The sequence below is a fragment of the Rhodnius prolixus genome, unplaced genomic scaffold, assembly GCF_049639745.1.
Source record: "Rhodnius prolixus isolate KJV_2025 unplaced genomic scaffold, Rpr scaffold_35, whole genome shotgun sequence".
NCBI classification, from domain to species: Eukaryota; Metazoa; Arthropoda; class Insecta; order Hemiptera; family Reduviidae; genus Rhodnius; species Rhodnius prolixus.
In genome coordinates, this window is record NW_027411629.1 from 849094 (window position 1) to 871786 (window position 22693).

A 22693-nucleotide genomic window follows, 5' to 3' on the forward strand; every position below is an offset into this window, starting at 1 on the left:
TAAAAGAATTCTGTAACTTCAACAATTACGGAGCTATGGCTATTTGAAAGATCAAAGGAATTTGCCGCCAACTTTCAATTTTGACAAGGGAATGAGTATAAAAGTTTAAGATATCAGCAACAGCTAGAACCACAAAAAAAATATAATAAAATTTGCATACATTCAGAAATAGAAGGAAAAAAATTGCTTAAAAAAAGCATTAACTTGGCGGCACTTTGGTAGAATTTTAGAGGAAAAAATTAATTATTGCGCCAAGCTCGAAATACCTTGCGCTCTTATGCACCACTAATAAAAAAGCTAGCGCCACTCAGGATAATGAGATATAAGCAATTAATGATCAAAGGAATTTGCCGCCAACTTTGAATTTTGACACGGGACTAATAAAAGTTAGCCAACAAGCTCCACAAAAAAGAAATTTTTAATTCACACTAATGGCTGAGATATTGCTAATTAATGATCGACTGATAGCGTCTGCATTAACTTGGCGCTTGAAAAAATCAAGTTGTTTTTGAGTAAAGGCGAACTTTCAATTGAAGAAAGTAAAGAATATTTGAATGGATGTAAAAACTAGACTCTTCTTAACAGTTATTGTGAGGCTTCCTAGAAATTTAGATATGAGTTGATCAGGAAATTTAACTTTTAGAATTGATAATATACAAAATATGTTAACTTTACAAAAAAATAAAGTTATTTAAAAATAAATAATAATATTCTTTAATTTTTATTGATTTATAAAAATAAACTTTCTATTTTTCCTTAATTTTTGTCTCTAATAAAATGTATATTGGATTTTGTTAAATGAGAAGATTTAAACAACGAGCCCACTAATGGTCTTTGGCTGTTGAAAGTATCTGTCTTTAATTTTATTCGATATAAAAAAGCATTATCATTAATTTTTCTTTCTTTCCTATACATTTACTTCATTGAGTACGGATTTTTTTTTTTAATATTGGCCAAAATAGACTTTCATCTAATCTAAAAATAATGAAAAAGGGGCCTCTGTACCCACGCCAATAGAACTAAAAATTTATGGAACCCTCCCTACATCAGTTGATGGATACCGTCCAGAGAACTCTAGACGTCAACGAAATAAGTCATTTGCGCCTTTCTGGACAAAAAAGGGGCCTTTAACAATACTTTCTATGTAGGGCCCTAGTAAAAACGGGAGTAATAGCACGACATCCAGGTGAATGAATGCATTGCTGTCCCACCAGGACTATTAAGAACTCAGTGGGCCGACGAACTATCAGGCACAGTAAAATAAAGGCTTGCCCTCGTGGGAGGAAGTTTGTTCCCTCTAATGTGGAAGCTGGTAAATGACGTACCCCTTTACCAATGATGATATTGTCATTATTGCTAGTGGGAAGTTCGAAAGAACCCTCTGCGAAATATGTTAATTCAGCATGGGCTAAATAAGACCAGTAAATGGTACACCGAAGGAGTGAAGGTTAATCCATCTAAAACCATGATCATACTGTTGACCAGGAAAGATTCCTCCCACAATTGCAGAGTAGCCGACTGGCTGGCGAAGAACTGGAATCGAGGAAGTATTTGGAATAAAAATATGGAAATAATTGCTCGTAACGCCACTCGTACCTTCATGGTGCGCAGAAGTATGGCAGGAAAGTCTTGGGGCCGCTCTCCATCTGTCCTAAGATGGATGTACACCATGATGGCGAAACCTATAGTACCTACGGTGCAATGTCCAGGGTAGGCAGGGTTAAATTAGCTATTGAAGTTTGAAGCTATTTGAAGTTTCTAAGCATCTTGCTGGCGGAAGAACACGAAATTGAGGTAGCGTTCGTTTTAACCTCAAAAGGGGCTATCGGGATCGGAAAACTACCAACCTTTTTGATAAGGCTGCCATCAGCGTACTGAATTAATGTGCTATCAGTTCAAAATTAATTTTGGAATGCCTAATGAACTAGGGAAAGATATAATAGGAAGGATATGACACGGCCACCGCCCTGTTAAGGCAAGGCGCTAAACCTCTATTCATGGGCCCTGAACCCTTTTGTGGGTAGGGTACATTATATACGCGAGAAGTTGAAAATAGAGGAAGAGACCTGCACAGATAAAACTTGGACAAGTCTTCCAGATCTGATCTGTTTACGGAATTATAACCGTATCAGATCTGAGGCGTACCCCGGCCTAAATAAAGATAAATTCCGCAAACTGACAGGTTTTCTGAAGGGGCACCAAGGAAGTTCGGTCTAGAACACGATAGTATTTGCAGATTCTTTGGGGAGATGTTGGAAATTTCAACACACCTAACTGACTGCGACGCTATTATTCTAAGAAGATTCACAAACCTGGGTTATTAATGTGTACTGGAAAGAACATACCTACTTAGAACTCTCTTAAATTGTGAGATTTATTCGTCATCTGGAAGGTGCTATAGGAATTAGACTGGCACCAGAAAGTGGGGCACTGTAAAGTCGTACTCCAAAAAATAACACACAATTACAATTCTTCCTCTTATTAGAAGCACGAAAAATTAAAACAATAAATTGGCACTTCTAATTTGCATAATTTTATCGAAAACTTAGGTCACTTTAATTAAAATAAATATTACCGGCAAAAAGTCTAATTGGAAAATTTGGCAGACATGTATGACACTGTGACATTTTTCTTGAAGCTATGCTGCCCCATCGTGCTTCCTCCAGATCACATGACAAGGGAAACAATAAATTTATTGAGTACAAAACAAAATCTTTACTAAATGCTGAAAATGATTCTACAAAAATCTTCATTACAAAAAAAACCTCATTCTTGAGCTTCCATAGTTATAAAAAAAAAAAAATAATAAAATAAAATATAAACACTCGCAATGTTCAAACAATATATTATATTATTAACAATTCAATTAGTAACTTCTCTCACGAAATATAAAAATATAAATAAAAAAAATGGTTACTAAATAAATATCAATACTTTACTCTCCTAAAATACGTATTACATTTTAATTAAACACGGCTTGTCTCTTTTTTTGTACCAATATTCTTAAATATATTAAGGCAAACCAGTTCGTGCTCCTAACTAGTGAACTTAAAAATTCTCAGAGACGTGACTGGTATATTTCAACCTCCTTTCTGATGACACACAACAGGGGGCTAGCAAGCTGAACGAAATCGCCTGCATTAATTTAAAAATTCAAACGTCCGAAGAAAAAAAGAAACAAGTTGAACTCTTGATCCTCAATTCTGCACAACTTCAATTCATCCGTCATAGCAAGGTTGTTTTCTTTAATTCTGATTGGTTTCGGATTTTCTCGATAGACTGGTTCATTAGATTTTTGTGGTCAACATTTTGTTCACCTATGAAGATGGAGAAAATCTGAAATGACAGCTTAATCGGAAATAAGCGTACTATGACGGATAAGAACAAATACTGAAAGGAGCCTTTTTTCAAAATACTTGACGCTTTTTTTGTTGAAAATGAAATGAAACTCCCTGAAACAGGTGTTCTGGATCCGCCACTGCTGACGGATGTAATCATTGATAAAAAACCTACACTGCCCTCCTCTCATACAAATAAAGCACCAACCGAAGAAATGGAAGATACACAGTTTATTCTTTGATTTGCAACACTCTGATGCGCATTAAATGTGCCAAAATTACTGGACGAAAACAGAAAGAAGAGTCTCAGTATTAATATGGTAAAATAAGTATAATGATTAAAGTCCAGGCAAACAGTGTACTATTGAACACAAGATTCAAATAATTATACAAGAACAGTGTTCTTGTTAATTTCATATACGTTAAGAGACAAAAATAAGAATAAGAAAGTTGAAGATCAACAACAAATTAAAATTAACCCCTAGGAGATTCTCAAGGATCCATTACTTAACACTAGTATTGCAAGGTTTGCTGCATGTCGTTTTAAACTTTTTAAAAAAACTTACGATGTATGTTTAGGAGAATGGTTCCAAATAATGAGTATTCTTATCGACATTAAATTGGACGAACTAGTGGTTGTGTCTCAACATGTGATTGATGCGCATTAAGTTACTGGAAGAATATGGAAAGAAAAGAGTCTCAGCATGAATATGGGAAAAACAAGTATAATGCCTAAAGCTCAAGCAGTGTTACATTGAAGACGAACATTTAAATAACTATGTAAGTACATCGTTCTTGTTAATTTCTTATAAGAGCCAAAAACATGAATACTTAAAAAACAAGAGGCAACTCCCAGCAACAGAAGAGTTCTAATCAAGAAAGAGAGGAGTCAGGAACAGTGTTAGAAAACTTATGTAAGCAAGAAAAACAAGTCATCATCAAGCCTGGTGTGGACAGCTGGCATTCAGCAAGAAAGCAGTAATGCCCCTGGGTCACAAAAAGAAGGTTGGATTATGTACTTTTTCAAAAAAAGGGCTTGCCAAAGAGGAAATATGCCACAATAAACGCTTTCTAATCGGAATAATACCAGACATATCTCTTAATTAAACCCTGTATTTGGAGCACACTTTGGAGACAACTTAAAATCTTCAACAGTGTGTTTACATCTAGTCTAAGGAGAATTTTCAAATAAATTACAATTTACCTTATGCACGTATTTTAAAAATTCTATGTCATATCTATTCTTGCTATATTGGACGGATAACAGTGACTAAAAAATGCAAAAGGACACTTGCTAGTAACTGATATACTATATATAAATTATTGAAATTTGTGAATAGTTCACTGGGTGACCTGAGAGCTCAAATTGGAGTAAGACGTTCTACTTGATAATTTTTTTTAAAGATTAGGATAAATTAAAGTGTCGCTTATTTTTAATTGCAAAACTCTTCTAGTCTGAAATTCTATTACACTACACTTGCTAGATCTTAAAAGTCTCAGATCACCCGATGAAATACACAACGCCCTCTATCAACTTACACCCAAGTATAAAATTGAATACAAAAAATCACTGTAAACTTCACTCTGTTCATTACAAAAATCTAAAATATTTGTTTATGGTAGATCCTTTCAAGTAATCTTACAATACACACAGATTATTGCTACACAAGATCTTCTCTTTTGACGAGAACATCCTTTCAGACTTTTATTTAAGGTATTTTATTATTATTATTATTTTCACAATATTTGAGATATATATATTTAATTTAAAAAAAGAAAAGAAAAAAGCAAACTCGTAATTATTCCAAAAGATATAACTAAGCAAGTGAATGTCCATGTTTGACTTGAAATTGTAGATTTTATAGGTTCCTTCTAGTCTGTGGTATCAGTAAATTATTTGTACTATGATTGTCTCACGGAAACTTACTACAAAAAAAACTCTACCAGTAAAATACGAAGTGATCTAAAAACCGAACAAAAAGTCAAATGTGCGCTTTTTTTTATGTCGATCAAATATTTGATGAAAAAAGGAACTTATTAAATCTACAGCTGACACAATAACATTTACATGTAAGTTGATTTTCCGACCAGAACCATTTCAGTATGACAGTCGCAATGTAAATATAAATCACACTGACTTTTGAATTTGTGCTACATTTCTATCCACATTTCTGTACTCTTGTCGGAACTAATTAACATAGACAATCAAAAATTGCAAAATCAATTCTAACACAAATTGTATCTTGAAATGGGCATTCAAAATCAAATTCTTAACGATTCTAAAATACTTTAACCAAAACACAAATTGGAAGAGCTGGGAAATATATTAAATAATGCTTACCTTTCTATTTAAATATAAATCTTTTTTTTGTAACTCACAAAATATTGACTATTCCCAAGTCAAAATAATGTAACGCTCAGATTTTAAGGCGCGATCGGATATCAATATGGAGACCTAGGTCTAGCTATTAAAAAACTAGTTGGGCAAAAAGAATAAGTGAGCAGAATATCAGCACACCATGTAATACTAGTGAATTTGGTTGGCCCAGCATTGATATTCTGGTTTTGATGCCTGAAACTTAAACACTCAAAATTGCATATCTAATCATTTACAAAGTGAAACTTAAGCAGCCAAGAGTTAGTTTCCTACACAGAAACGGTTTATGGTTTTTCTAGTCTCTACAAATAGAAGCATCTTTTACAACATAATTATACACAATATCGCAGCTTAATGTAAAATTGTATATATGATACGCTTTATGTAATTACATGAAACAGAGTCTTTATTTTTATTAATCCCATTTATTTCTAGCTGGAAATGTTATTCACACAATCCGCTATTGAGAGGTCTTAAAATTTTACTATTTTAGAGAACATCTCGGCTAAAGCTATCCAGATAGAATAATCAAGCTACACTTGTAACTACCAGAACTAGGCAGCATGAACTAGTCGTAGCTAGATACGGAAGTAAGTAACGACCGAAGCAGCGGCTCATCCACAGCTGAGCGGACTACCATGAGAAGGTACTAATGGTGATTGAAAGCATCACATTAAATTACACACAGCCGTAAAGATGTTGACAAAGTAAAACAAGGGTGGCTGATTATTTAGAATTGTATAATTCAGCTAATGAAACTGACGAATCAGTGCAGCCACACAGTTAAGCTAAGCCGACTTACTTGACTCGTTCAGGTGGGTTACTACAACAGTGGCAAGCTTATTTGCTTAGAGCGTTAAACAGATCTATTGTTTTTCAGAACTACAATACAAAATCTTGAAACAAAGTATAAAATAAAAATGAAATTATAAGACTAGTACACTGAAGGCAAACTGATAGATGAATGTTAGCACATTCTTGTATGTAACCGATCAGAATTAGAGTGTAACCAGTACAAGTAGAATGTTAGGGATACTGATAAATAAATGATCAAGTTGGAAACTGTCAATATAGCGCCTATGTTGTAAATTGGACAATATGGACACTGGCTGCTTCCACAAACTTCGCAGATATTCAAAATGTATGTTGGCAGCGCATCGAAAATAGTCTCGTTGAAACGTTCTGAAACAACGGAGAAGTATTAGTAAACAAATCATTCTATAAACCAAACAGCTCGCTAGCTCTCCACTGCAGCCCAACTCAAGATTTTTGTTCATTACAATCAAAATTAAAAATGTGTATGAAAATACTGGACACCTTGGCATACAGTCTGTGTTGATCTGTGTTAGCGAGGGGGCATGTTTAAGGTTAGAATCAACTCGCAAGCATACCACATACAGGCATTTATTAAGCAAAACTATATTTTATTCCTTACTTTAAACATGATTTTTAATTTTCTACAGCCTAGGATTTTAATTGAGTTTCTTTTAATTTTATTACCCTAAAGGTTACTCATTTGTATACGAGATGTATATATCGTAAATATATATTTAATTATTAGTAAATTCTTCGGGAAAGGACAAAAATTGATTTTTTTTTAATAGCACTTCATACCTTTGATTTGTCAATTTGTTTTGTAATTGTCAATAGTGCTGGGAAGAAATAGACACCAACTAGTGAACCGAATAAAATTTCGAGGATTGCAGATACCCACCTTGAATAAAAATGCGGGAAAACAGTGGACAGCGTTACGTCGATACCACTAAGTGTTTGTGTTTCAAATAGTTCAAAAAGTAAGACTAAAATTACTGGTAAATTGAGCCGAAGACCCCGACCTATTCCTCACGCACATAAAAAGCGAAAACATTACGAAGGCTGGTATCAGTCAATTACATTCAATGGCAACTGGTACATTAATATTTATTGGTCACCCTGATGTCGCTAAAAATAATGAGAAATAATTGACTCGCAAGCGCCAAATACCAACTTCAGCGTCCGAATTTCAAAATGGTGCTCACTTAAAAAACACGACTCGTATCTTCCAAAAAAATTTGTGTATCCTATTTACGCAAAAGAGAACCATATCCTTACCAAAACCTTGGGAAGAAATAGGTGCCAACTAGTGAAGCGAATAAAATTTCGAGGATCGCAGTTAGATAGGAAGTTAATCTGGAGAACGCACATTAGCTATGAAGCATCTAGAGTTGAAAATTATTCAAATATTTTCCGCAACGTAACCAACAATAATTGAGGAGCCAACCCAAATATAGCACTGCTATTTTATCGCTCATGTGTTCGAGCAAAAGCAGATTATGGCTTGGCTATATGTTCTACGGAATAGCCAGCAAAAGCACCTTGCGTTAGCTTGATGTGCTTCAAAATAAATCTATAAGACCTAATTTAGGTTATGAAAGCGGAGAACCACCCTTTACATACAGGAGACAGGATGCTCAGGTGCAAATGGTTAATCCTCACATTAACTAAAAATAAAAAAATTAATAAATGAATAAAAAGCAGTATTGCAATTTACACCTCGCAACACCTAAAGATATACAGGAGCTGACAGACCTTAAAACACGAGTTCCAACTCATTGAAAATACATTCTGGGAGGAAATACACACTAAATGGCAAGATAAATATCTTCTGTTAACAGCGGGTCCAAGATAAATAATAGATGTAGCTGCAGCTACTATGACCCTTGAAAAAAAGTAATGGCATTATTCAAGTTAGCAGATGCAGCAACTCAAGGGATCAAGGTTATACCCGTCACAGCTAAGGCCCGGTGATTAGAAGAAAAAAAAATACACACGTAGATTTAGACTGAATGAGGTGCGAAGAACAATGAATATTCCACCCCAGTAGTTAGAGGTATGTACATATAAAAAAATTATATTCCACTTATTATTTAGAGATTTTATTTTGTATAGTATTATTATATAAAATTTATTTTAAGGAGTATAGGCAGATGTTATTGGATCAATGTATAAATTTAAATGAATGATAACCTTTTGTATGTGTTATAAATGTGAATTTATTAGATTGAAAGTGTGTATTTGCTAGGTTGAGTTTAGACTTCTGCGAATTTATTAATTATGCAACATTTGTAAAACTGCATGTTACTAGTCTATTTAGAACTCAATTGGAGTTTTTTCTAAACTTGTTGCAACTGTAGCTTTAGACTAAGCAAGCTCCATACAATATTTAAAACAAAACTTGAGGATTTCTTGCAACAAAGCCATTACGTAAAAAACTTAAATAAGCACTATGCAACGCGAAATGTTTCTAACAGTAGAAGTAGCTGTCAAGGCCATAACCACAACAGCTAGAGAGTGCGCGCCAGTTAGAAGGCTAGCTGTAGCTACAGATTACTCTTACCTGGCGCGTAGTAGTCGTAAACTCGGATGGGTAAATAGCGCGTCATATTTGCAACTGGGTACCACCTCTCAATGGTGAAATTGACACATGTATCCGCATCATCAAGCTGGACAAACATAATAGTATTACAATAAAAAGTTAACAATTGTCTTGTTGAAAAATAAAATCAGTGAATAGTTTTCTGTATCTTACTCGCTGGACTTAAAGACACTCTAGACAATTATCCCACAATGATACGATTTATTTCCGGGTTTTAAGGTTTGTAGAAAGCAACATTCTAGCAGGGTACTTTCGTCACACATTTGAAAGTTTTCAGTTCAACATGGTCAATGAGGAACTGAATAGAAAACTATGGGAGTATTCGATGGTCAAGACATGAACTCAGCAAACTCAATGTTTTTGGCAAGAATAATTTAGTTTTCCATTTTCAATGGCATAGTGGTGGCTAAGGGATAAGGAACGACACACTACAAGGCCTTCAATCCTCAAACGAGTCCGGAGGGCACTGCTTCTTGAAAAAGGCTTCTCTGGACAGATACGATCGAAAAGAACTGCAGCATGCTCAATCTGCAAAAATATCTGACAATGCTATTTTTATTAAGGACAGGGTAGAATCAGGAGGTACGGTCTAGACTGCCTTCATTAACAACAGCAGGTCCAAAAGCCTGGCAACATACCAGATAATAGAACAGTAGACATCCTCATTAGGATTGTAGGCTTCTCTTGGCTTCACTGACCTATACGGTCCAAAATACAGAACTCAGCCCTGTCCAAATTTTGAATTAAAACGATACAAAAACTTGTTGAACAGTCCCTACTTGAAATAACGAGAAAAAAAGCTGTTTTATGCAAATCTGACGCTATAAAGAACAAATTTATACTTACATAGTGAAAGTAAAATAACACTTTGTGGCCGTCGAAGCGTGCTCTTAACAAATTCCGAACATTCCTCTGGAGTATGTACTGGTCGAGTTTCTGTTGCTGAATGATGTAGCCCGTGGGAATAGTGACGTCCAGCACGGCCATACCCGACCGCTCCGACTCCTCCACGTTAAGCCATCTGCTCCCCCCCCCCCAACATGCATTGTTTTTAATACACAGTCAATATAGTTCATTCAACATTCAGTTTACATTACCTAAAATCTATTTAAAATTTACTAAAACCAAAAATCTGTACAGAAAGGGTACCGTGCCTCTGACAAGTATTGTAAGTTATATGAGACTGATTTCTGCCGTGGAAAGTCGCCTTGGTTCTGAGATCGAACGACCTGACAGGAGGTTGAGTTTGGAACCTGGCAATGTCTACATTGTACTGAACAGTCATCTGCAAAATAGCAAAACCGGCTCCTTTCGCTTGTACCTTGACTGTGCCCCAAGCTGACGGGATCTAAAAATATAACGTCTTAATAGTACCCTCACTACACAAATCTGAATTTCCAACTCTGAAGTCATTAACAAATTTAAACATTTACCTCAATTTTCTGTAGGTGAGCAATATTGTTGGGATTGACGTGTAGAATTTTGGTTTGTCCAGGCAAGGAAGTGGCCTCCACAGTGACAGTCAACCCCGAGACGTCGCGCAGTCGGTTTCTGTTGGTATACTCAGTGAGCGCCTTCATGGCCCATGCTGTATCCTGCAAAAACACGCTATGAATTACAGACCTACGAAATATTATACCCAAGGGTAAGCTCTGGTTTAGTCTCCCTCTAACTAAACAACAGAAACAAACAGGTGCGGAACAAACATGACCAGCAGTTGTGGTTTATAAATATTTCTTTAAGACTGAATATTGATTATCCCTATCTTACGTGTATTTGAATCACCAATCAATTTTTTTTTTCGGAAATTTCTCTTACATCTTCCCCGAAAAGTGGACTGCCGCTACCTCTTTAGTCTAGTCCTAGTGGAGGCAGCTACTACATTTGGATAAGCCACTAAGTGCCAATCAGCATTCAGCCGAAAATTAAGGATTAAGATGCAAAAAATAAGTTGTTCCGCATACTTAAGTCCCAAATAAGTAGTTTCTGTGATTAATCAATATCGAACAAGTGTATGGGTGGTAGGGGAGATAGAAGTGTAGATGGAGTCACCTGAGTGGAAGCCCAGCCGCCGTCAGTGAGCCTCTGTGCGTTCAGCCACTTAACAATAGACTCCGTCATCAGCTCCTGTCTAGCCACGTACACAAGCAGTGCCAGAGCCGTAGTCTCTATGTTAGATGCATCATATTTATATGGCAATCGTGGCAACGAGAATTGTTTTTGATTTTCCATTTTAAACGGAGGTAATGGCACTTGTTCCTTGCCCCAATACATATAGCCACCTGCAACATACCATCAGATTTCTTTCTACCAATCTGTTACAAACAAAACCTCATAACCTTTCACTAGAGCATTTATAAAAATATACATTATGTAGAAGTTTAGAGTCTAAAATGTTTTCTTTAAATAGCAAAGTTTATTACGTAAGCCACTGAGGCTATTTTTGATGGATATTATTTCACAACGGTTCTCATTTCCGGCATCTAAATATTAGCTGGCTTACTTCACGGATCTGGTCCTGGGCGCCAAGAGCTTTAGATGTGTTTAATTTAAAAGCCTTCGATTTATGTTTAGACGAACTATTTTTAACAAGATGCTTTTTAGCACTTTGTTTCAAAATAGTGGGTTTATTTTGTTAATACGTGACTTAGGAAGCAAGAACGAATTTTAGACGAACATACAAACATTTTTTCGCGTCTGCATACAACATAAATGCTACTTACTTGCTCAAAGAGCCGTGTTTACGGGTAAAATGGCTCATTGAAGGCAAGGAGAGCAAGAAACTTTTCTGACAGTGCGAGTTCCTCAACAAGTAAAGCCTTTAGTACTTAAGTAGGGTCAACACAAACATTACCTTCTCTATGCGCGTGCCTGATTAGTATTCTAAATGCGGTCTCCGCTGTTCCAGCGTTGCTTAGCATCAGTGCGTATGCAACCAATGCAACTTCGTACACTTGACCGTAAGTTTCGAGCAAGTTCAAATTCTTTTCAAGCCAGTTTACAGCACGACCTTGTGCAAACGCTACTTTGGTTCCCAAACCCTGAATAAACATTTAAAAATAATATTAATAATGATAGAGAATAGGAACAAATTAAGACTGAGGTACGGTACTAAGAACTGACCCCAGGCAGGTCTTTCACTGTGTCCAGCATGATGAGCACATGGGCCGTCAGAGTGATGTTGCGATCCTTGACAGGGTCGTCCGGCCAGGATAGTGAGCTATTCGCCTTGCGGTCTACTAGCCAGGACACTTCGTAGAAGGAGCCTTGAGACGTCTGGTGCTCGAGCACCCACCAAACAGCTTTGGATATTACCTAATAACACAGTTCAGTTTTAACATACCGTTGCGCAACCAAATATAAGCCATCTACATCATATCTTAGTCGTTTCTAAAAGCTTCCAGTTATTTTAATTCGTGCTTAAATACGGTATCAGTCAGTTTGTCATCGGTATCTACTTGAGTAAAAAGATCTTGTTGTGGTATTAATTATTTGAAAAGCAAAACCTGTGGGTCGATATAGATGTAGTTCTCCCACTCGTAGAATGTGGCTTCCTGGAACACACGGGCACAAAACGCAGTCAGCCATACACTCGGTGACGAATGGTTCCTGAAGAATAAAAAATCTTTTGTGAACCTTCAAACGATTAGCTCGAATTCTATTATAATTAAATTAACAAATTTTGTTATAACACTGAACAATAATGAAGTTTCGTTTTTTTTTAACTGATTAGATGGTGAAACCTGCCACCTTATCACTTTCAGATGATAAGTGGATGTGATTTCATTTTTAGAGTTATTTGTTCTTTGAGAACTTTCCTTGAACACATTATTCCGCAAAAACATTACAAAAGTGATTGACTGTATATTAAAGAGACAAAATAGCATTTAAAGTTAAATAAATCTCATTGGAGTCATATTCGAAGAAACTCAGAACCTATTCTTTAACCTATCCGCTGTTCCGATTAACTGACGTTATTAAAACTTTAAATTCTATACGAGCTGTACGAAGGGAGTTCATTAAAGATTTCCCCTGACCCACTGACAGCAATGAAACTTGTCATAGTTATTATTAGTCCTCTACATAGGTGCCATCTAGGGACACTTCTCTTATCTCTTTAAGCAGCTGTAAAAACCTCGCTTGTAGGATTGACACGTAGTTCCAAAAGCCAGTTGTGACTTCGGAAACCAGAGTATCATCATCTGGAAAATGCTTGCCCTTTAAAAATAACTTCATTATTGGAAAGAGATGGAAATCCAATGATACTTGGTCGGATAAGTAAGGGTGATGCGGTAGAATTTCAAAGACACAGCATGCTTCTATTTGGGCAACATCTGTGTAGTGAACTGGTACATTGCCTTGCAGAAGGCGGACCTTTGGAGAGTATGCCACGGACCCCACATTAATCTTGAAATTTTGGGCTAGGTGGCGAATGGTTACGCGGCGATTTTCCCAAATAGCGACCTCCACATGCTGGATGATGTGTTTATCAAGAGCAGAATGGGGTCACTTGGAATTGGGCTGTTTGCACCGAAGTCCGACCACATTTGATTTGACGATGCCAGTTCTTGACTACACCATGTGATAAGGAATTATCACCATTAACCTCTTTGGTGTGCGGTTTTATCAAAATGGGTCCATTATCAAACCTCACACCACTTCAGCACATGTAAAATCAAGACCGTTATCAGTTGCAAATTGGCACGTAACCAATAGACTTATATCATTACACATGTGCAGTTTCAGCGCCCAGTGATAAATAGAATTGAGTCATGTGAAATCTTTAATGAACGCCCCTCCTAAGTTTAATGCCCCTTTTTTTTTTTGGCGCATCAACAGCTGAGGTCATTAGCGCCCGGAGCTTTTTCCAGTGCACTGCCGGCCTCCGGACAGTGTTCTCTCGCTACAGACAACACTGTCCATCATCGGACAGTGAGCTGTAAGAAGCTCCTAGGAAGAGAAAATCTAAGGGTCAGCTGCTGGATTCGAACCCGGGACCTCCGCGTGGGAGTCCAGTAATGCCCCTTATTCTTTCGACATTACATACTGCTATTGTTTCAACCCCAAAACATGAAATCCCAATCTCGAAATTTCTTGTAGTAAGAGGAAAAGAAAAATAATAATACTGCATATTGTTCTGAGTGGCACCTTAGAAGAATGCTTTCCTGTGACCCCCCCCCCCCACGATTCTAATCTTCCTGGGGTAAGTTTCAAATTAAAAAAGTTCACCTTTTTGCATTTCTGCAATTTACTAGGTATAACAAAATTCGTAAGAAATATTTTCGAGAAAATATCGAAAAACTGAAAAATCGCCTCATATTATTCTCATTTCCGGATGTTAGCCAATACTTTAGTAACGAAGCGACTAAATAGCGCCAAAATAAGAAGCCAAGTATGAGCATTCTATCATTTTCACTCTTTATTTTAGAAATATTCACAAGGATGTGAGATGACTCATCAGTTTGGTGAAGGGCAATTTGACTTCCACTGTTACCGTCATTCACTAACTACAGATTCAGTCAGAGTCCTTAGTTTATGAAGGTTATCAAGATTAGCTTGACAATTGGTTGTCGAGAAAATACGGACAAGTGAAATGAATATTTTTAGAATATTCGCACTAAAGCTCAATAATATAATATACAAAAATTGACAAATCAAATTTTACGGACACCCTACAATTTTGCATCAACAGATCATATTTCTCTCAGAAACAATTTTATGAACAGAGAAAAGGTCTACCAATAGAAAACCCCTTATCCCCGGCTAATGCCGACATTGTTTTAGACGATCTGTTTAACAAAATCACTGCCCTTCAATTCACACTTTTTCTTCGCCAAAAAAATACGTATTACCACACAGTGTTATGCATAAACACTACAAAAACACAACAATTAACACCCCTCCATACTATTCACAATAAACGAAGATCAAACAACCAAATTCTCTTTCTCATAAGAACAAACTGTAGACATTGTAAAACCTAACTACTGTGGTCGTCAACTTAATTTTTTCTCAACCAACCTCTAATCCAGAAAACAAACTGCCCACAATTCATTAAACGTAAAACTTACCTCCACCCATTATCATTATATCATAGAAACTACTAAAACTTTGCTCCAATTTAATAACTTCCCTCTCAAACAATCAACAATGCCAACAAATCACTCTCCTCAAGAACATCAAATCAACACAAACAATCGCACGACACCAACCCGCCTACAGAACCAAAATAACGAACAAAAACCTTTTTTTTAAAAAAAAAAAAAAAAAAAAAAAAACTTTATACCTCTTTACCATATGTACAACCTGTCACAAACAAATTAAATACATTACTACAAAACTCAACAAACACAATAATCGCTGCAAAAAAAAAACAACCCCAAAAGAAAATGTTTCTTGAACATGAAGTACCGGACTGGACTTACTTAAAACGGCACATAATCAAATCTAATTTGAGAAATAGAATGCATTACTGTTACAAACAATATGTGGCAGAAACATCCTAGTATTTAAAAAAAGATTGTACCAATACTCGTGTGACACAAAACTAATAAATCACTACAGCACTTTCCTTACACAGCACACAAAATAATGACACTTTTGATTTCCTAAACACAAAAATGACTAAGAAAAATAAAACTAATGAAAAATAACTAACATCTTTCTGGCAATTTGCAACACTGACCTGTTCACAAACGTGAACATTTTAAAGCTGACTACACTCAGTGTGTCAGGACAGAAGACACACCAACCTTTGATGTTAAAAATTTAAAAACACAATTGTTAATCATAAGGAAAACTTTTTTTTTTGTCTGTTAACTGTGTTTTATATATACAAATCAATATACATTATAATCTGTAACTGTAAAATATGTACCACAGCCCTGAAGATGACCTAGTCCTTAGTCAAAAGCTTGGCACAAAATAAATAAAAAAATATGACTGAAATGGCTACAATCTTACTTCCTGTGGTTTAATATTTTCGTAAATTCGGAATTTCGGAAACTCATTTAAACATTTTGATTATTTGTCAGTGCTATTCAAGGCCCATAAGGACCCACAAAGCTAATCCAAAGAAAAACAATAAGAACCGACCTAGGATGAAAATCCTGTCTCAGGCTAGTGACACCTAATAATCGAATGCTAACTCTCCGAATAAATCGAGCAACTACTACAAAGGTAAACAGCTTAAGCTCCTCCACCGTCAACCTATTCCTTTCAAAGCCTAACTTTGACCTTCTCACACCCTAGACAATCCGTTACAAGATGAATGGGTGTTTTCTTCTTCGTCTCACAAACCCCACAGAGCTAGCCTGTTCACCGCTTCGTTACTGGAAACCCCTAAATATCCCAACACCTAGTCCAGAAACAGAAGCCAACTCTTCCTGATTTCTAGAACATTCTAACATTAGTGTGAAAGTGAAAACACATTTGAGAAGTTGTGTGAGCGGAGAGAATGCAACATACTGGCTCATACACACCAGTCACTCCTGAACAAGCTAAACGAGCCGTCTGGGTTCATGAATGAAAGAGCCCTCTGGTATCCGATATTCATGTGGTAGAAGGAGTGTTTTTCCTGAGTCCGGTTTCTCTGGTTGATCAGTCTCATAAACCAAGTTGTGTACATATTCGCAGCAAAACTGAACATTGTCTGCTCCGCACAATCCTGCAAATACATCACATTTTATTTTTGGAAAATATAATTTAAAATATTTTTGGAATTAATAATTGGAAAATTATTAATCATTTATTACTTATCATTAAGGTTATTACCATAATCAGGAAATACATACATTTTTTTGTTTGTTTTTTAAGCGAGACATTAAAACAAAATTAGGTATTGATAAGTTTTGTACCATTGGCAAGCCGATGAGAGAGGTGGCGTTGACAGGCATAGTTGGGAAGATGGGGCCGACCACGTCGCCCACCACAGACACTGTCGCCTTGTTTGAGCCGAACACGTAATACCTGTCCTCTTCATACGGAATGATGGGCGTGTCCGTCACGTTCACGTGCATGTATTGGAACACATAGGCACGACTGCTCAGATCCAGCAAAATAGACTGATGGCGATACTGTGGTAACCCGTCCGCCTGAAACAACCACATCGCTTTAAAAGCGTAAATACCAGTTTAAAACTGAATACCATAGGATAAATATTGGTTGGGATAGTAACACGTTTCTGCCATCACACACTAGTTCTGGTTTGGCTGCACTGGTTCACCTAAGTCTAGGTTTCCCAGAACATTACTAGATTTTGTAATTTTTCTTCCTTAATTTAGAAATTAGGCACCACTATTACTGGAATTAAAATGGGATCGAGAAAGGATGTTTTTAAAAAAAATTTACTGTATCAGTTCTTATCAGCTAAAAATTTAATTACCTTCACATGGAAGTATTATGCTGTACGGTAGTGAAACATGAACTTCTAGATGCTAAGAGAGGTAAAAACTGCTGGCTACAAAAATAGATTTGAGATCAACCCTTAATTCCAGATGACAAAAGTTAAGAAATACATAAATAAGAATGGGCCAGAAAAGTAGAAAAACACATCCTTTAGTAGATAACGAAAGAAGGCACGAATGTTAGAGCATACTCACATAATGGTGGACAAATCAAAATTCCAAAAAAAAAAAACAAAGAAAAAAAAGAAGTGGAAAAAAAAGCAGGATAAGAAACAGTTATTAGTGAAGCACAAGCTTTCAAGAAACCAAGTATGCAAGGAAATTAATTAAATGTTTCTGTTTTCTAGTAAGCAGACCTTGTCAAAATTTTTTGAATCGGGAAGAGGCAAAGAGCAAGGCCCTGTTAAGAGTTGGACAACTTTGAACGGGGAATGAATATTGTAATACAATTTAGAGACTGATGTTTGAGGAGAAAGTTGCATCAACTGTAGGTCTGTGGGGTTAAATCCCATGAAAGTGAGCGTCAATTTAAGTACTAACTCTACTTTTTTATCCAAATGTGCCAGTTCTGCTTACCAAAATTGGCCTACTTGGCACCCTGATCTTAATCCCACGGCTACACTTTTAAGAAAGTGGGGACCTCATCTTGGAATTACAGAATACGTTGAAGTCTGAGAGAAAAACAATGAACACAGTTTGTAAAGTTTGTTTCCACATTCTCTACCGGTCAGCCCAAGAATATGAAGGCCAATATTGCGTGTTCCGCGTTTCATCTGGTGCAAATATCGGCCGTAAGGCAATCACATTTACTTAAAAAGCACATCATGAAACGGCAAAGGAAAATGAACGATTAAATTTTATTTTGAAAGCCTAAGGTCAGGCAAAGAAATTAAGTCATATTAAGCATAAATAAGGTAGAAAGACATAAAAGATACAGATAGAAAGTGGCAACACCAACAAATTCCGAAGAAATTTCATGTAGCTCACTTAGGAATACCGAAAAGAAGGCGCTAGCAAGAAGTTACCGAAAATATAATAGATGAGGATATTAAATGAGTGGCCAGAATACGCAGACGTTGCGATCTACTGCGGAACAATAGCCCAAAAGCAAACAAGACTGTATTTAGATTATGCAGGATCTTATTTGGGCAAAGAGTTCCTGGTGATATTAGACACTTATTCTAGATGGTTACAGGTATTCCCCAAAGCAATTGCTAGGACTTCATTTTCTGAGATTACAGAGGGTGCAGTGGATTGTCACAAATACTTGTTTCTAATTAATGAAACTCAGTTTACATCACTTAAGTTCAAGGGAGACTTGAAAACTAATTGTAATATTTTTTTGTTTTGAATGAGTATTTGAATAAGTCACGCAAGACTGACTACAATACCAATCTTGCCCCGAAATGAACAAAAGCACAATACTCACAAGCACGTGTAAATTTTTGTACACAACATCTTTTCCAATCAACGTGCTGGCCATTATCTTCACTTTGATATCACCAAGAATTGTTGGTACAATTGGTAGATAAACAACCGCAGCATCTTGCGCTTTAATGTAAACAAAGAATTGGTGTTCACCAAACGACGTCCTGGGATTGTATGAACGGACCTAGAAAAATAAAATATGAAATTTAACTGAAGTTTTAATTCTTTAGGTTACAGATGATTCATCCATATAGGCTGTAACTGTAGAACTTTCAACAATATCAACTTTGCTAGACAAGCAAACACTTACTATTCCGTTCATCTCCACATGGACGAACTTGTAATGGGTCGACGAGCCGAGAACCACCACAGCTTCCAGGTCGTTGGTCATGTAATTGAAGATGGTCACTCGCACGCCGATCTGTTCGCCCTGGTGGCACACCGAGGGCATTTCCACATTGATGTAGAACGGCAGAATGCCTATGTACTGCAAACAAAGTACTTTCAATTCCATTTGTTTTATTTATAAGAAATATTTTAGAAATTTACAAAACAAAGAAATAGTTTCAACTTTTCGATGACCAATTGTGCCACTGACATTACAAGATTTTGGAGTATCTCATGTGAACGAACGCACAGGTGTGCCAACTCATGTACCCTATGCAAGTTCGTTCACTTAGGCTTTATAAAAATACTGATGCAAAAAGTCTAAAATTTTATTTTGGGGATATCAGCCGTGAATTAATCAATCGTCACGTATTTATAGGTGCATTCTTACAACCCTTGTGCATTTCAAGATAATTGTAATTAATACTTCATAATCCAAAGCTTTTTTTTTCAATTCTCTCAAAAGTGTTTTAGCAGCTGACAACAAAAACGAGGTACAGCAAGTGAGGCCAAGATGATGTTGGTGAGTTTATTATCAATCGGTGTAATGTTATTGAGCTCATTTCTACGCTGTACTACAATATTTGATCACATTGAGAGAATGGATTGTCACAGATGGCACTCTAGACTGAACAGCCGATGCGGCTAGCTGACCATATTTCATTGGAAATTCTACCGTAAATCCATTAATCAGTTCTTAAGTGTTAGAAACCCACAAGATCACCAGAGTGATAGTTGCTTTGTGGACGTAAGGGGGCAGAGGAAAAATTGGTGCTGCAGACAAGATGTTAAACGCATCCTAAAAAAAAATTTCCTCAGCAATGAGTGTAAAAAAAATAAAATAAAATTGAATTCAGATATTTAAAAAAGGTTGAGAGGAATACAAGATGAGAAGATGGGAGGCAAACGTCGACAATGAAATTGATTCTTGATATTGATTCAAAAATTGAATTTTATTTATTGTTATTTATAAATAAAGACAATCATAATAAAAACCTCAAAAGGGGAAAATCAGCAGAAGAAACTATAAAACAGAATTGGTAACGCCTATTTGAGCATATGTTACGCATGGATCCCGCATGAAACTTACGTTGATGGGCAGAGAAGGAAAGCCGGGTCGCGGAAAAAATGGGAGAATAGTGTGAAGGAAGTAGACGAAAGAAGAGATTACATGGAGTAACAGTACAAAGCCTTTGAAAGGAGAAGTAGGTAGCTGATCATTATGATAATTCACCCCCGCTAGGTGGTTGATTATGGTAATTCTATGGGAAACTGGCCTAGGAGGTTTAAAGTGTCATCAAGGTTAGAGAATTGAGAATGTAACTCCCCACCTACAAATTTTAGTACAATTTCGAACAGATGAAAAAAGTGACCGCTAAGTTTAATTTAACAAAAAATAAGCAGCAAATGACAAGAAGAAGTTGGAAAAATGATTGTGATTTCGAGCCTGCTAGCCCGAATTCTTGAATAGCCAACCATTCTTACTTAACCTTTCCATCCTATTCATTTTTTTGCACGATGGCCTACTTGATTGATACAACAAAAAGGAGCCAATACTTACATCAATGGGCCGCTGTAACATGCCAAAACCCATGGTTGGGCTCATTCCGAAAGCAGAAACCATCCAGTGCACAGGTCTGCGCGGTACATCAACTTCAAAAATATATCTACCATGTGGCCCAATGTTAATGTCCCTCCATAACCACACATTCTCGTAGTGACGTTGTGTTCGGCTGAATCTAGTTTTACGAAACTGGGCCAGATCAGTAGCATTATGCCATACACCTAGAATTTGTAATACATTTTAAAGTAATATAAATTTCAACAGCTAGAATGCACAACTTGAGCTCGCTGTTATACAACTGTAGAGCCCGACTTCAAGGGTTAAACTTACATCCGGCTTCATCTGTCCCGTCATCGCAATCAAAACGGCCGTCACATTTCTTATCCAGCCTGTAGCAGCGACCATTTAGACACTCACCCACACCGAGACTTCTATTGCATGCATCCGGCCTCCTAGTCACTTCCACGTCCGTAAACACAACCAGTCCGGCAAATCTGCAAATCCTTCTTCATTAGAAAAGCTACGGTATTGACGGTTAAGGTTGAATCTCAATTCGTACTACTTCCCCAGTTTCAGGAATTTTCTTTATGACATGTGCCAAAAAAATCCTGGTTATATACTAAATAGTAGTCCATGCGTTAATAATTCGAGAAAAATACTAAAAATGATGCAATATTAGAAGACATTCAAAATATAATTTTCACGATTCTGACAAATTAAGAAGAAACTGAAGAAGGCTTGTTTTTTATGATAGTTCGGACTGATTCCTATTCATCTTATGGAATCTCCTTCTTGGGTTTTTCATCGAAACGATAAATATACTAAATAATTTCAAATCCGTTACTCTCGCTAGTGTGTGATGCTTTTAATATTCTATTCAATCAAAACCAAGACTTAAAAAATCCTATTCTCGCTTTTTAACTTTTTTAACAATATCAATGACTGCATGTAGGGATGTGTAGGGTGAGTGAGTAGGGAAATCAAAGTTTTACACTACGCAGATGATTTTTCTACGGACTATCCTGCTCTGAACAAAAAAATCGTTCATCTTAAGGAACAGATAGATAAAGAGTTTTGGACCAATTTAAAGAAATCGAAGGAAGTATTAGTTCGAAATGGAGGACAGCCCGGGTTAGGAGTAATTTGGTATTTTGAGGAGCTGAAGTCACAAATAGTTTCAAGCCCTCGGTTTAACCTTTACATAATTTGTCCTTTTAAAAAATTTTTAAGAAAGAGTTGAAACAAAAAAAATCAAAGTTTGCTGTAAGAACGTACAGCAATGTTTGTTAGTGGTATGTAATGATAGTCAAATTTTGGATAATAAAAGTACAGAATTTTCTAACCAAACTGAAAAGTTTCAAAGCTGTCACAGAACTATAATTGGTTTCGGGGTGCAGAACTGTTTTAAAGAATTTCTTCAACCTGCCAAACACATTTCATAGACTGCCTTTTTCTCGCTATATTCTATAGCTGTACTTACAGCAATGGTCCCTATTAATCGATCTCACTAATAACTTGATAAGAATGAAAGAAAAGGCTTACACCTGTTGCATTTCTACCGCTAAGCTCATCTTTTTTTTTTTTGCGCATCGACTTTTACATATCTATTCATTTAAGTGTCTCTCATTATTTTTATTTTTATTTTTTGTTCGTATTTTCATTTTAGGGCGCGCAACATTATTTAAGATCGTTGGCACCCGGAGCTTTTCTCGGTGCTCTGTTGGCCGCCGCATAGTGTTCTCTCGTTAAAGACAACTCTATCCATCACCTGATAGTGAG

At 36.4% G+C, this 22693-nt stretch overlaps 1 protein-coding gene across 1 annotated transcript in view; it reads right to left on the reverse strand.

The window, feature by feature from the left end:
- Positions 1–5782: 5782 nt before the first annotated feature.
- The window catches only part of Mcr (macroglobulin complement-related), a 32317-nt gene continuing 15406 nt past the window's right edge, over positions 5783–22693 (reverse strand). Inside the window, exons 15-29 of the mRNA XM_074139510.1 lie at positions 21245–21408; positions 20912–21135; positions 19274–19450; positions 18965–19147; positions 16987–17223; positions 16612–16796; positions 12637–12739; positions 12254–12445; positions 11985–12171; positions 11183–11412; positions 10564–10725; positions 10285–10478; positions 9977–10151; positions 9092–9197; positions 5783–6897 (exon numbers count right to left, since the gene is read on the reverse strand). Of these exons, the coding sequence (XP_073995611.1) occupies positions 6683–6897; positions 9092–9197; positions 9977–10151; positions 10285–10478; positions 10564–10725; positions 11183–11412; positions 11985–12171; positions 12254–12445; positions 12637–12739; positions 16612–16796; positions 16987–17223; positions 18965–19147; positions 19274–19450; positions 20912–21135; positions 21245–21408 (2734 nt within the window). The 3' untranslated portion in view covers positions 5783–6682. The remainder of the gene's footprint in view (positions 6898–9091; positions 9198–9976; positions 10152–10284; positions 10479–10563; positions 10726–11182; positions 11413–11984; positions 12172–12253; positions 12446–12636; positions 12740–16611; positions 16797–16986; positions 17224–18964; positions 19148–19273; positions 19451–20911; positions 21136–21244; positions 21409–22693) is intronic.